Raw genomic sequence first — 15769 nt, forward strand, 5'->3', positions numbered from 1 at the left:
GGAATAAATGAAAACTGTAAAGTAAGTTTAAAGTACCAGAGTCCATAGATTTAATATCATATCTATTTTATTCTTTTTTAAAAAAGGTTTACTTATTTATTTTGAGAGAGAGCTAGAGGGGGGAAGGACACAGAGAGAGGGAGACAAGAATCTCATGCAGCAGGCTCTGCGCTGTCAGCACAGAGCCCCATACATACAGGGGTGGATCTCACGAACTGTAAGATCATGACCTGAGCCAAATCAAGAGTTGGAGGCTTTGCTTCAGATTCTGTGTCTCCTTCTCTCTCTGACCCTCCTCTGCTCATGCTGTCTCTCTCTCTCTCTCTCAGAAATAAATAAAAACATTAAAAAAAAAAAAGTCGGAGGCTTGACTGAGCCACCCAGGTGCCCCATATCATGTCTATTTGAAACATTTTAATTGCCTCTCATCAGTGATTTGTTGCCCATTAACTGTTAATGATTACTTAATAGCTACTTTATCACTCAACTAAATTCTACATACTATATTAGGAAGCCAAATGGAAGAATGGGCTCAGCAGTGTGACCTCAGGAGAATTATCTGACTTGTCTTGACCTCAGTTTCATTATTTATCAAATGGGAGAAATCACAGCTCCTGCTTTTCAGGATTATGAGACGATTGCATAAAAAGGCACGTAGCAAGCCTTTAATAAATGATAGTTGTTATCTGTAATGGTCTAACTCAGAGGCCATCTTTTTCCCAGAAGCATTTTCCTACCTCTTTAACCAACAACGTACGCATAGGTGAGTGCTTGGGTTGTCTTAAATCGTGCCCTATTTCACACGCAACAGTGTGGTCTTCCAGGCAGTGAGACAGCCTTGAGTTATTCCCTGTACTCCAGCTAACACCCTGCTCAACAGTAACCACAGTAACCAACAGCTTGGGGAGTCCTCTGAGTTCAGTGATCCTCAGCCGGCTCTGGGCGGGCCTTTCCTGCAGCAGCCGAGTCTGATTCAGTCGCACAGAACTGTCGCATCGTGGAGGTTCCTGTTTATTTGTCTTTGGTGGAACCACAAACAGAACAGGTGCAGCCTAGCAGATGTGAGGGAAGACAGGTGCACCTTCCCTGTGAACGTAGGCAGGAGCAGGGTGGCGGTGTCCTGAGGGCCTCCCTCTCGAGGCAGGAATCGCTGGAGGGGCAATGGCCTTCTAGGCTGTGCAGTAGGGGGGAGCGGGGGTAGAGGATGACTTTCGAACACATAAGCCCACATGTGGGGCCTTGGCCCAGACGGGCGGCATTGGTAAGATCCAACCTTGGGGACCGAGGGACAGACCCGCCCCCGCAATCCGGGAGAGAGCCAGAATTCAGAGGCTGTTAATGCTGAGAGAGGTCACCTCCCGAAGCCTGAGCTAGAGGCAGTTTGTCCGTGCAGTCAGTGGTGGGACGGCCGCAGTCAGCGAGGAGGAGGAGGAAGGAAACAGGTAGGATCAGGGAGTGACCACAGCCGGCTGGGCGCCGGGGCCGTGCAGCCCAGGCCCGGTCCCCGGCCTGATAAGACCAGACCACGNGCGGGCCCCGCACGGCCCTTGTGCACGGCACCTGGGACGGCCCCGGACATGAAAGGCTACCTGTGGGAGCGCTACCGGGAGGCAAAAAGGAGCTCGGAAGGTGAGTGCGGCGGCTTCCCCTGAACCTCCAGTGCCTGGGGGCCAGTCTCAAGCGGCCCGCGGGTGAGCGGGCCCCCTGTTACCCGCCCCGGTCCCGCTGCTGACCTCCAGGCGCTCCAGTCGTGACCCTCAGTCTCCCCCAGTCCCAGCTGCGGCGACATCTCCTCTGCAGTGCCATTCCGGGAAACGCGGAAAAATGCACCTCCAGGAACTTTACAACTTTTGCCTTTCTCCTGTCGGGAAAGCAGTTTTATAAATTCTGGGGATTTTTAGCCAGAATTCTGCATCGGAAGCGCTCTCGGCACCACCGACATCGCTTAGGAGACAGTTACCTCCATGCACCGTTAGGTATTGTTAATAACGGAGAGTAATAATAGTAACAGCCGGAGTCCGGCAGGCGGCGGGTGCCTCCGGAGCTGAGCTGCTAGGCTGCTGTCGGTGGCCAGGGGCGATTTTCCTTTGTGTTTGTTTGAAATAGGAGGGGTTCGAGTTGAGAGTGTTCAGGGTTATCTACCAACCAAAGTGAGGAGGGGATTCCAGGGAGTGACTCCTTTGTTGGCAGGTGAACATAAAATCAGCTTGGTTCTGTTAGTGACGGAAGTGGGCAGGAGCTTCTGGAGGCCCGAGGAAATACTAGTGCCAGGCACGTGGATAGTCTCCCTGAATCCTTCCCATGCCTCGCAGGGATGGTGCCACATCCCCATCCTATAGATGGCAAAAGCCAGACTCAGGTTTCAGGAACCTGGTCAAGGTCACACCTTGACCTTGGGTCTGTCTCAGCCCCTGATCCTCTGCCCTATTTTGTGCTGTGCTACTGTCCTGTAGCAGCTGACCATTTGGGACCTGGTATAATGGGCCAGTGATAAGCCATTGGTGCTACTACTTTCAAGGAAGATTTCGAATTGAAATGTTTGTACTGATGTTGCGGGCGCGGTGGGGTGGATAAGGAAAGTCTTTGGTGGGAGAGAACTTTTGGTAGGATCCCATTTTCAGTCTTGTGGCCAGCAGCCAGTTTAATGAGAGAAAGCAGGGCGCTTATTTTCACCAAATGGGATAATTTTCTGAGAGAGCTCAAAGTGGCTGGCAATGCAGAATTCTGCGAAAAAGGGCTTCTTAAGTTTTCCTTTGCTCAGAGTTAAATTTTGCACTGCATTTTGAAGTGGCTGTGTAGTGTGGTGGAAAGAAGAGTGGCTTTGCAGATCCTGGAAGTTGCAGATGTTAGATGAAGGCAATGTAGATCATCTAGCTCAGCTTTGGGACTTGCAGGACTTTTTTAAAATTGAAATTATTGTATATTTACATGCTGTTGTAAAAGTTAGTGCCAGAGATTGACATACCCTTTACCCAGTTTCTCCCAGTGATAACATGTTGCAAAAGAATAGTACAGTATCTCAAGCAATACCTTCGTTACTGATACACTTCACAGATCGTAATGGGTCCTCTAGTTTTACTTTATTTGTGTTTGTGTATTTAGTTCTACACAGTTTCATCATGTGCCGGTTCAAGAATTCAGCGCCGCAGTTAATACTGTTAAGATACCAAATAGTTCATTACTGACATCTTTCACATTATCTTTATAGCTGTGTCCACTTCCCTCCAATGCTTTCTCCAATCCCTGGAGCATTATCTGTTCTCCATTTCAAAAATTTTACCACTTCAAAAATGTTATATAGAAGGAATCAAACTATGTGACCTTCTGGAATTGGCTTTTTTTTTTTTTTTAACTGAGCACAACTTCCTGGGAGATGCGTTGAAGTGGTTGTGTGTATTGTATCCATAGTGTGTTCTTTTTTACTGCTGAGTAGCGTTCCACCGAGTGGATGAACCACGGCTGAACCATTTAAGAACCATTTAACTATACCTCTCTCACTGAAAGATATCTGGGTTGCTCCCAGTTTTTGAGTATTAAAAATCTGCTGTAAACATTTGTGTGTGGCTTTTTGTGTGAACATGTTTTCATTGGTCTGAATGCCATTGCTTGGTTGAATGGTAATTGCATGTTTAATTTTATAAGAAACTACAAGCAGAATTGTTGCCATTCTTCATGAAGCTTCAGTTTCATCATCTGTAGAATGGGGATGTCGGCAGAACCACATCCTACGGTTTGGTGAGGAATGAATACGTCCATCCATGGAAGGTGTTTAGAACAGTGCTTGCTTAGTGAGACAGCTGGAGTATTGGGTGATAAAGATCAGCATCAGGCCAGAGTTTGGGTTTCGAGGTGTGAGAATCAGAGCGAAATTGTGTGGAGTATGACAGCTGAGAGGAGATTTTTGAGACTTAATTACCTCTGTCATCTTAGGTGTAAGTTACTTGTTATCTTTCCTCTCTGATCTTAGTCTCCTCCCCGGTAATCGGGATACTGTGGGGAGTTTTAGCATGGGCTTGGCACCCAGCAGCTGTACAGTAGTTAGTAGCTAGTATTATTCATTATTAAGTAACTTCCACTGTTAGACACACACTTAGTGAGGGGTAGCGATGAGTTCGTTAGCTCTGGAGTCTAGGTACCCTTCAGCTTAGGGCAGTGCCAAACTGGCTGTGTGGCCTTGAACAAGCCACCTGATCTCTCTAGTTTGGGTGCCTCTCTGTAGAATGAGGCCACTGGACTAAACAGTGTGTAAGCCTTTTCAAGTATAACAGGTCTGTTTATCAGGTATTCGGTGTGCCCCATCCTGACTTCATGCCCCTGGCACATACCTGGGACGTCCCTGTCTCACCCCGGAGGACACAGGGACTTTCTTGTTTGGCTTTTCCTTTCTCCCCCTGTCTGGGCTGCACCATCCCTATCTGTTGTTAGCCGAGGTCTGTAAGAGTCTACATATCCAGCTTGATTCATTCACCAAACATTTATTAAGTACCCAGCAGTGGGCTCAATGGCTGCTGATTCACAGATGGGAAGTCTGAGAGGGAGGGGCCCACAGTGGGTGAGTCCCTGCCAATGCCAAGCCAAGCGTGGGACCAGTGTCACGAGGATGGGGAGACTGGTAAACAGAGAAGTGACAGTCAGCTTGGGGGGGACATAAACAAGGGACCCCAGGGGCTTTGACAGCAGAGCAGATAAACTGCTCAGGGTACAGGGGCTGCAGAAACACTTGCTAAGGCTGGCACTTGAACTGTGTCTGTAGAAATGAGAGGTCAGACAAAATATGGCTATTCAGACAAAAACATGTGGTTTTATTTCTTTCAGTTTACGGAAGAACAAAATAATTTTTTCTTCTCACTTTCTGATTGTTGCTTTCTGGTCATTGGATCTCTTGGCCAATCCAAACAGTCCCTTCGCAGTCTCTCCCAGAAGAAAGCCTGCCCAGGGAAGAGCTGATTTTCATTAGTTGTTTTACTTTTTCTCTTCTGCCCTTCTTTTTTTTCTCCATTTTTCTTTTTAAAAAGCTTTTTAGTAAACTTTAGCTTTTAGATCAAGTTTGGATTTACAGAAAAATCATGTGGTTTCTATCAACCCTCTCCAGTTTCCCCTGTCATTAACCTCACGTGACTGTGGCACATTCATTCGTCCCAATTAGTGAACCTATATTGATACATTGTTAATATGTATCAGCGTTAACCAAGTCCATATTCAATTCAGATTTCCCTAGTTTTTAACCCAATGTCCTTTTCTGCCCCAGGCTCCCGCTCAGAACAGCACACTGCATTTAGTTGCATGTCTGCCTGGGCTCCTCTTGGCGGTGACAGTTTCTCTGAGTTTTCCTGTTTTTGATTACCTTGACAGTTTGGAGGGGGAAATGGTCACGTACTTTGTAGAATGTCCCTCATTTGGAATGTCTTTTTTTCTTTTAAATTGAGATTTTGGAAGTAGAATATATATGTATCCTGTCAAACTCAGTTCAAAGAAAAGGTTCTTCATATTTTTAGGAAAAGAAATACTGGCTTATAACCTCTCGCAAAGATTTCCTGTGGAGCCCTGGTTCTCAGCTGGAGTCGGGCAGAGTGGGGGGCATTTGGCAAAGTCTGGAGACCTGCTGGGTTGTCACCCCTGGGGTGGTGCTGCCGGCCTCCAGTGTGCGGAGGTCAGGGATGCTCCCAGACGCTCTGTAATGCACAGAACAGCATCCTCACAACAAAGACTATTCCAGCCCCAGATGTCAGTAATGCCAAGTTTAAGAAACCATGTCCTAAAATGGTGAAGGCTAAGAAATCATCACGTGACCTTAATTTAAAGGGCTGGATATATTTGTGTTATGGTCTCTGACTTCCTGCTATGCCACACCTGTGTGCACCTTCTTGGGACTTAATGCCCGGCCTGCTGTGTGTGCCCATCAGAGAGACTGCCCGGTTAGTACAGAACAGAAGCGGGGGGCTGCCCAGCCATGCATTCGGGTGCCCACACATCCTTTAGACACCATCTCTGAGCCTGTCTGTGTAGAACTTTTGGCTGCGTAGTTGGGGCCGTGAAGTGTATTAACTTGTGGAAAGAAGTGTGGGGATTAGTGTGAAGTGTTAGAAGCTTTTACAGGGTGTTGAAGGATTTATTCAGAGTTCTCGGTGGAGAGCATTTAGTTCTCATTCAAAAATTAGGCATTTTTGTAAGGTCTGTGTGTAGAATAAACATAAAATGCAAACTCTTTCCTCAAGGAACTGCAGTGGGTTAAAGAATCACCTTAACAATGAGGTAATTTTAAGACGTGACTAGTGTTTCTTAGACTGTGTTCTACCATCTTCTGAGAGCTGTGGTTATGGAAATGTTGAAAGTATGTTAAAAAAAAAAAAAGCTTTGTTACAGGTGGCTTATCAGAGTCTTTAAAACACATGCATCTCCAAGAATGAGGATGTCGGTGTAGCACTCGCCAAATAATTTTGATTAGGGAACCCCTCTTTTGAGGTAATGGCTCAAAATAGAGGCTCTAAAGACTATACTTGGGAGGTCCAAACAATATGTTTAACAAGAATGTATAATAATAATACCCAAAGATGCTTAATTGCACAACCTGATGCTTTTTCTATGTAACAGGCATAGAATAACAGAGTCAGGGGCCCTCTGAGGACCTGGAGAAAGCTGTGCATTCTGTCTTTAGAAAAATGGGCAGATTTGCACAATTACGCACAGTGCAGGCACACACACAATTTTGTCTGTAGTTTCAGGAGGTTTCTGGAGCATCTCAGCCCCATCTGGTGAACTCAGTGCTTCTTAAACCCTCAGTCTGTAAGAGAGTGTGAAGGATTGTCATGGGCTGGTGCTTATGGCGGTAGGACTCAGCAGGGGACTGTTTTCTGAACCAAGATCTTCATGTAAGATCCAGGAGTCTAACTGGAACAATGACATGTTTTTGGCCTGACTCTTACTTACGTTTGAATGTTGAGGTTTTCTGTCACTGCTGTAGAGGTGGCTGGGGACCACCGGCAAGGAGTGGGTTGAAATTTAGAATTCATTGCCCTCTCTCACCAGAGCACACTGGGCGGCATAGGTTGGACTTGAGAGGAGAAACAGTGTAAAAGGAGATGAAGTGATCATTTTGTTGCCAGCGTTTGAAGGAAAGCACAATGTTAAAAATTTCAGTAATTCTCAACTGGGCTGCACATCAGAATCACCAGGGGAGATTCTGATTCATCAGGTGTGGAGCGAGAGCCCAGAAATCTATATTTTTACTAGCTGTAGAAACCAGTCTTTTATTAGGTTCTTGAAGACGTGTGGAAGCAAACAAATCTTCTGTATTTTAGAGCTGTTCTTTTGGATTTTGGCTTCCAGCAATCTGGTAGACTAGATGGGTAATTTAAAAATCTTTTTTGTATAGAATACTCACATGCTGGAAAAATTATAAGGACCATTCTTTTGCATGTATAGCTGAGCTCTGGAGAACTAAAGTGTGTGGCAGGGCCCCAAAATGGAGGCTGGTGAGCAGCCCCGAAGGCGTTAGTTACTGTCCTGGGAGCACCTGATGGCTTTTATTGGCTGTGCCTCCTGCAAGGGAACATGCGCCTGTGCACGCACACACACTGTCACTGCTGTAGAGGTGGCTGGGGGGGTCACCGGCAAGGAGTGGGGGGTTGAAATTTAGAATTCATTGCCCTCTCTCACCAGAGCATCCTGGGCGGCATAGGTACACTCTCAGTCTCTCTCTGTTTCTCTGACAGTCTGTCTCTCCGTGTCTGTCTCTCTTGGTCTCTCTGTCTCTCCCTCTCTGAATCTCATAGATCCAGGACCCACAGAGAGCTGCCTTCCATGTAGGAAGACAACAGGGAAACTTGGATCTCTTGGTCTTGCTCTACATTTTTTCCTGTGTGTGTGGGGACGTTGTGGAAGTCTCCCTGTAGCCCTGGAATCAGGCTAGTCCTCATGTGGGTTTGGGATTGAATTTAGTCTGCTTGCGTGGTCTGGTAATCAGACTGAAAAGTTCACTAAAAGCGATTTCAAGGTGATAATGTCCTGGGATTCCTGATAGAAGCAAATGTAAACTCTCCCTGGATGGCTAGACCTTCAACTCAGGCCCGGATGGAGAACAAAGGTATTGGTAGACGTGTGAGTAAATCTAAATAAATACTGAAAATATAGAAATCAGTTGAAAAGAGAGTTGGAGAGAGGAGGTAAAAGAAACAGAGAAAAGCAAGAAATATTGTAAAATGTGGTGGTGGAAATAATTCCAGGTATATCAGTAATCATGATAAACTCAGACTAAAAGGTTGTCAGCTCAGATATAAGAAACAAAATCTAGCTGGATGCTGTTATAAGAGATTCACCAACAAAGAAAGGTTGGAATTAACAGATGAGAAAAGAGATTTGGGGCAAATGCTATAACCAAAGAAACCCAGCAGGTGTTCATATCAGACAAATACTGAAGGGACACTGAAAGAAAATAATGTTTACTTGAGGAAGAGTTGCAAACTGTAGTTCATGGGCCAGATCTTGCTTGCTATTTTTGTATATTAAATTTTACTGGAACACAGTTATATCCATTTGTTTCCATATTTTGGGGGGCTCATTTTGTGCTAGGACATCAGAATTGGGTAGTTACAACAGAATGTATGGTCCATGGATGCAGCCCAAAATACTTACTGAAGACATATGTTGTCTCCTGAATAAGACTTGTGCCTATAAACCAACATGGATGACTCTTGTAAAAACAATACTGAGAGAGTTTGTGTGTGTGTATGTGTGTATATATATGAAAAAAAACCAAACAAGTTGCAGATATATACTAATTTAAAAAATTTTTTAATGTTTATTTATTTTTGAGAGAGAGAGAGAGGTGGAGTGAGAGCAGAGGAGGGGCAGAGAGAGAGGGAGACACGGAATCTGAAGTAAGCTCCAGGCTCTGAGCTGTCAGCACAGAGCCTGATGCAGGGCTCGAATTCATGGACCATGAGATCATGACCTGAGCCAAAGTCAGAGGCTTAACCAACTGAGCCACCCAGGCACCCCCAGTTGTATACTAATTTTTAAGGCTTGAAAACACATAAAAGATGTACAATAGATCACTTACAGGGATATGCATGCATGTGCTAAAAGTAAAAAATGCAGAATGATAAACACCAAAGTCAGGGTAGTGGTTACTTCTTTGGTGGGAGGAGAATGGAGGTGAAGATTTAAGGGGTTTATTTCCTAAACTGTCTGATGGGAATGTAATATCTTTTTACCTTTCCGTGTGTCTTAAAAATCGTCAGATGTATTCTTTAAATATCTTCTTTTGTTTAGGTATAAGATATTGATGATCCTGTGGGCATGGGAAAAAGTAGCAAAAAGGGTTCAGGGAGAAACATGCCACTTAATCATTTCCACATTTTTCAGGTAGGAAAGAAATTCCTAAATTAGAAGAGAAGCAGAGGGACCCTTAAGGGTCATAGAATCTATCCACTCCTTTGCTGGAAGAAGGAATCCCTTTTTCCATAGCTCTTATTAGTGGCCATCTGGCATCTGCCTGAGTTTGCCATATGAGCACAAGGCTGCCAGTTTTATTTTGGATGGTTTGAGTCACGGAGAGTCATTCTAATTCTTCTCCCATATGATAGCTGTTTAAATATGAAGATGGTGATCATGCATCATCCCGGCCCCTCCCCTTGACTTCATTACTTTGGAAGCTGGTCTTCGCATTCAGTCTGGTTTGTTGATACCCCAATGAAAGTGAACCATTTGGTACCAACGACAGGAAGCCGCAAGTAGTCTGACTGGTTCAGAGCGAGGGGTGCAGCCGGCCCTGCCCCCATGAGCATGGTGCTTTTGTTTGAACACCTAGAGACCAAGGCTGGGTTCATTTGTGTGAAGTTTCCTGTCAACGAGGTCCTGGCGTTGCCATTTCCTGTATTGACAAGCTGTATTTTAGATGAAGGAAAAGAGAATAAAAAGCCTTTTCTCCTATAATTGTTAAAAAAAGCATTTAGCAGATTGAAGATCATTTGTTCCCTCTAGAACTTCTTTATATGCCTGTCATGAATTATTAGCAAGTACTTAGGAGAAAAACGGTGGTATTTTATTTTTTTCTTTTATTTTTAATCAAGATGGTGCAGTGAGAAAGAGAGGTTAGCTGATTGATCAGGCTCGGTAAGACATTTTTGTACTTTGATGGGTTGGTCCCTGACTGTGAGAAACTCCTCGTTTTCAGTTTACGAGGATTTGGGGGAACTGTTTTATATTAAGTGAATTTATGAGATAATGATACGTAAACCGGAATAAAGTTTTAACTTGTATTTAGAGCTGTAACTCTCCACAATGTAACCCTTATGATAACATTGGGCTCACCTGGAATGCTTCTTTTGTTCTCTTTTGAGCAGGAAAACCTACTTGAGAAACATGATTACTCTCAAAATCAGAATATTGTTTGAGTTTCCATTTCATTTAACAAGTATTTTTTGAGTATCGTCTATGTGTACTTACTTTAACTATCATAGTGAACAGGGCAGGCAGAGCTAGGGTAGCAGTTTTCAAATGTTTTGCTCACAGGACTTACACACTTAAAATTATTGAAGATCCCCACATTTTTCTGTTTATATAGATTATACTGATAGTGGCTGTATTAGAAATTAAAAATGAGAGATTAAAATATAGGGATTTATCATTTCATTTGATATAACAACGAATCTGTTACCTGCTAACATAAATGACCAACTTTTTTAATGAAAAAGGACCATTTCCCTAAATAAAAGAACTTTAGAAGAATGTCATAGTTTCACATTCTTGCAAATTCCTGCGATGTCTGGATTAATAGGTGATTACTGGAATCTCTGATCGGATTCTGCATTCAGTGCATTGAGTTGTCTGACGTCATGTAGCCTCTGGAAAACTCCACTGTGGATTGGTGAGGGAATAAGAGTGAAAAAGGCAAACAATCTCTATATTAAATTTTTATTGCTCTTTTGACAAATTTAGTGACTTAAAACTGCACAAATCAGTTCCAAGTTCTGGAGGTCACAAGTCTGAAATGGGTCTCACTGGTGTTGGGAAGACCCCGTTCCTTTCTGGAGGCTCTAGTGGAGAATGTTTTCTTTCTTGCCTTTCCCAGTTTCTAGAAGCTTCCTGCATTCTTTGGTTTAGGGCCCCTTTCATTTTCAAAGGGAACCTAAACCAATGGACCTGTAATGGTCCGTGGAGCTTTTTTTCACATTTCATCACTGTGACACTGAATCTTCTGTCCTTTCTACACTCAACTCTTGTGATGAGGGTCCACCTAGATAAACTAGTTAATCTCTCTTTAAGATAAGATAAGCAGCCTGATTTTAATCTACAACCTCAGTTCTCCTCTGCCATGTAAAGGTAGCATATCCACAAATTCTAGGGATTAGGATGTTGATGTCCTCATCAACAGTATTCTGTCTGCCACATTTAAGCATGATTATGAAAATAGTTTTGACCTCAGAGATCCCATGAAAGAGTTAGAGGATATGGCTTCTAGGATTATGCTGATCTAGGAAAAATATTAGTCGAATGCATGAGAAAAGGAGACGGGGACTGACATTTGTGAAGCACCTGCTATGTGCCAAATAGTTTGCCAGGCAGTTGACCTATATTTTGTTGTTTGCTAAGTATATGACCTTGGACATTCCTGAATTCTCAGCCTTTTTCTCATCTGCAAACTGGGGGTAGCAGTGTTTACCCTAGGGAGTTCTTGTGACCACTAATCAAGATAATGAATGTGAAGTGCCCAGTGGATGGTATAGAAGGCACTGATATTTATTCCTTTTCTACTTCCTCCATACTTGAAGGAAAAAATTCTTGACAGCTTGCCTAGTATTTGATCTTTTGATATGGCTATTCCTAAGAAGTTTCCCTCATGAAACAAATGTACTTTTACTTTTCTTTTGAGCTGTTAAGTTTTGTATTTTTATTTGAGAGAGAGAAAACATATGCGTGTGCACACAAGTTGGGGAGGGGTAGAGAGAGAGAGAGAGAGAGAGAGGGAGAGAATCCCAAACAGTCTCCATGCTCAGTGCAGAGCTGGACATGGGGTTTAATCCCATGGTGCTGGGATCATGACCTGAACCAAAATCAAGATCTGGATGTTCAACCAACTGAGCCACCCAGGCACCCCTGGGTTTTGTTGTTGTTGTTGTTTAAGTAGGCTTCATACTGAGGGTGGGGCTTGAACTCACAACCCTGAGATAGAGTCATATGTTCTACCAGCTGAGCCAGCCCGGAGCCCCTACCTGTGTGTTTTATTAAATGTCTTAAGATTAGGTTGTCATTAAACCATTATTAGATGTAGTTTTATTTCAAATGTAGTCCCATGTGGTTTTATTTTTGGAATGTTAGGAAGCATGATAGATTTCTACAGAGCAGTCAAAATTACAGATATTATTTACAGATAATAAGATGTGATTTTAACTTTTGATAGGAATGGTGCAAATGTCATATGCATTGTTAATTATTCAGATGAGTAGTTGTAAGTGTCATGAATTGCTTTTCCCTGGATGAAATATCTAAACTAATGGAAAAATGAGAAGTGCCTTTTAGATTTATAGATGCAGTACAAATGACTTTTGAATTACCAGCTCTTCTGAGAGGGGAACGTGCTGAGTTTCTCTTCGCTTCACTTGTCAGTATGTCGGTTCTCAGTCTCCCCCACTGCCTGTGATGCTGTTCACTATAGAGCTTGTGCTTTCTCGCTTACTCACATAGCATCCCTGCGCAGCTCCCTGTACAGTAGTTGGCACATAGTAGGTGTGCAGTAAGTGCTTACTGAAAAAATTCCTGAGAGTTGAGTAAGTGGGAAAACCAGTTTACCAAGATACTACGTGCTGTGTGATCTCTTTTATATAAAACTCTAGAAAATGCAAATAAATCTGATCTAAAATAGAACAAGGATGCCTCAGTGGCTCAGTCGGTTAAGCATTCAACTCTTGATTTCAGCTCAGGTCATGATCTCCTAGTTGGTGATGTTGAACCCTACATCAGCCTCCGTGCTGTCAGTGCAAAACTGCTTGGGGTTCTCTCTCTCTCTCTCTCTCTCTCTCTCTCTCTCTCTCTCTCTGCCCTCCTTGTGTGTGTGTGTGTGTTTTCTCTCTCTCACTCAAAAATAAAATAACCTTGGGACGCCTGGGTGGCTCAGTCGGTTAAGTGTCCAACTTCAGCCCAGGTCATGATCTCACAGTTTATGAGTTTGAGCCCCACATTGGGCTTGGTGCTGACAGCGCAGAGCCTGGAGCCCGCTTCCGATTCTGTGCCTCCCTCGCTCTCTACGTCTCTCCTGCTTTTACTCTGTCTCTCAAAAATAAATAAACATTAGAAAAATAAAGTAAATAAACTTTAAAAAGAAAATAGAACAGTAGTTGCCTGGGATGGTCTCAAGGGTAAAGGGGGAATTCAAGGGGCAAGAGGAAATGTTTGGGGGTGTTAGATATGCTTATTATCTTTGTTGGGATGATGGCTTCATAGGTATATACATATGTCAGACCTTGTCAAACTGTGATTTCTTATACATCATGTGTACATCAATTTCTTTTTTTTTTTTAAATTTTTTNCATCAATTTCTTATACATCATTTCTACCTCAATAAAGCTATTAAGTAAAGACAAAGAAATAAGGCAAGGACTCTGGGCTCACCTGGCTTGAGGCAGGTTCCTACCACAGGAGTAGGAATTGTGGCCCAATGTGAATCTGGTGCTCTAGTCGGGACCACCAACCACAGCTGGAGGGCTGGTGGAGGATCCCAGAACACAGAATTTGCGTGTTTGGAGGTGCGGAAGGGTCATTTCTTATCTAAGGATTGGGGTGTGCTGGGCAGGTAACCCCATAATGTTTACCTTCATGGTGAAAAGGATACATTGGTCGCTTGGTTTTGTCTCTGCATCAATGGGACTATTACAGAAGTAAAGGTGATTTATAATTGAATGGCCATTCGAGAAACTAGGGATACTGGAAAAAAGTAGTTTCTGGCTAAAAATAGTTATATTAGAATCTCTAAGCTCTAATAGCGTTCCTTTGAATCACCTATATTGCAAGTCACACTGTTTGCTCTACTCTTAGTTCCCTTACTGTAACTGCTTATTAGCAGAAAGGATAAAAGTGGTCATAATCACATCAGATCACGTTTGTTGGCATTAAACATAACATTCTAAACATAAACGTGAAATTTGCATTATGGTCAGATTGTTGCCTAACACACTGATTGCATTAGGACACATTCACGTTTTTTAGACAGGTGTCAGTAGAACTGACTGTGCTTGCCCAAGTCTTGCTTGACAGGAGGATATTGTAACTGGTGAAGTTTGCTAAGAGAAAATCATCTAAGGTGATTGTCTTTTCCTTATCATTTCACTTGGCAATTAAAGATGAAACATTAAAAGCTTTACAGTTTGGGTAGAGAACTTGAGCTCATTTGAGGTAGAGACAGTGGAGGGGCAGGTAAGTTCTGCTTCAACAAAGACACAAAAAGTTCCTATACCTTTTTTTCATATATTTTCAATCTATATGTATCCTTAGAAATTTTTAAAAAATACTTATTTAATTTTGAGAGACAGAGCGGGAGTCAGGGAGGGGCAGAGAGAGAGGGAGACACAGAATCTGAAGCAGGCTCCAGGCTCTAGGCTGTCAGCATGGAGCCCAACATGGGGCTTGAACCCATGAAGCGTGAAATCATGACCTGAGCTGAAGTCTGACACTCAACCTATTGAGCCACCCAGGCACTCCTCTATATGTATCCTTTTAAAAGAAATTTTGAAATCTTGTTTTTAACAGGCAAACTTTATCTCTCTCTCTCTCTCTCTCTCTCTCTCTCTATCTGGAGAGTGAGAGGAGGAGAGAGGCAGAGGAAGAAAGAGGGAAAATCCCAAGCAGGCTCTGTGCTCAGCACAGAGCCACATAGGGCTTGATCCCATGATCCTGGGATCATGAGCTGAGCCAAAATCAAGAGTCAGATGCTTAACCAACTGAGCCATGCAGGTGCCCCAGCGTGTGAACTTTTTTTTTAAGTTTANAGAGAGAGAACTCCAAGCAGGCCCTGCACTGTCAGCACAAGCCTGACATGGGGCTCGAACCTATGAACTGTGAGATCATGACCTGAGCTGAAACAGAGATCTTAACCAATTGAGTCACCTGAGACCTTAACCAATTGAGTCACCCAGGCGTCCCATGATCTTTTACAAGAGAATTTGAAGCCATGTTAAAGAAATATGAAATAATTAAGAAAGTATTTTGAATATTTATGAATATTCATTAAATGTATGAATATGATGAAATATAAACTGAAGTAGAGATTTGGTCAATTTAGAGAAAATCAAATATTTTAAATCTGCTCTTTGTTGATTTAGGAGCATAAATGTATATTACAAAAAAAAAACTATGACCTTGAGCTATTACTTTAGTTCCATCTTTATTTTTAAAAGTTTCTTTTTAAAGCAGGGATAATAGCTACATTCAGTGAGGTCTGTGCACCTTCATCTGGGGCCTGGTGAATAGCAAAGGCACATAACTATTAGCTATGAGGATTCCTTATTGGGCCATTGAGCCGTGGGAAGATTCACGGAAAACTTAGTGGTGGTATATGTGGGGGAAATGTGGCTTTCCGTCTGCTTTTTGTAATTTCTAAGAAAAAAAATTGTTTCTTTCTCCTTTCCCCCCTTTCCCTTCTTTTTCTTCTTCAGGGACTTTAATCTGAATGTTTTTTCTTCTTCTTTTTTTTTTTTTTTCCCCTGGGAGAACAGTTTGAAGTCTAGGGCATATACCAAAAACAAAAATCCTAATTAATTAAAGAAAAATGTCATCT

The 15769-nt window shown here is 43.0% G+C and overlaps 1 protein-coding gene across 1 annotated transcript in view; it reads left to right on the forward strand.

Annotated features, from left to right (window-relative positions):
* The first annotated feature begins 1576 nt into the window (after positions 1-1576).
* NT5DC3 (5'-nucleotidase domain containing 3) overlaps positions 1577-15769 on the forward strand; it is a 57919-nt gene continuing 43726 nt past the window's right edge. Inside the window, exon 1 of the mRNA XM_077778482.1 lies at positions 1577-1629. Coding sequence (XP_077634608.1) covers positions 1578-1629 — 52 coding nt within the window. The 5' untranslated portion in view covers position 1577. The remainder of the gene's footprint in view (positions 1630-15769) is intronic.

Source organism: Crocuta crocuta, unplaced genomic scaffold, assembly GCF_008692635.1.
Source record: "Crocuta crocuta isolate KB4526 unplaced genomic scaffold, BGI_CrCroc_1.0 scaffold705, whole genome shotgun sequence".
Classification (NCBI taxonomy): Eukaryota; Metazoa; Chordata; class Mammalia; order Carnivora; family Hyaenidae; genus Crocuta; species Crocuta crocuta.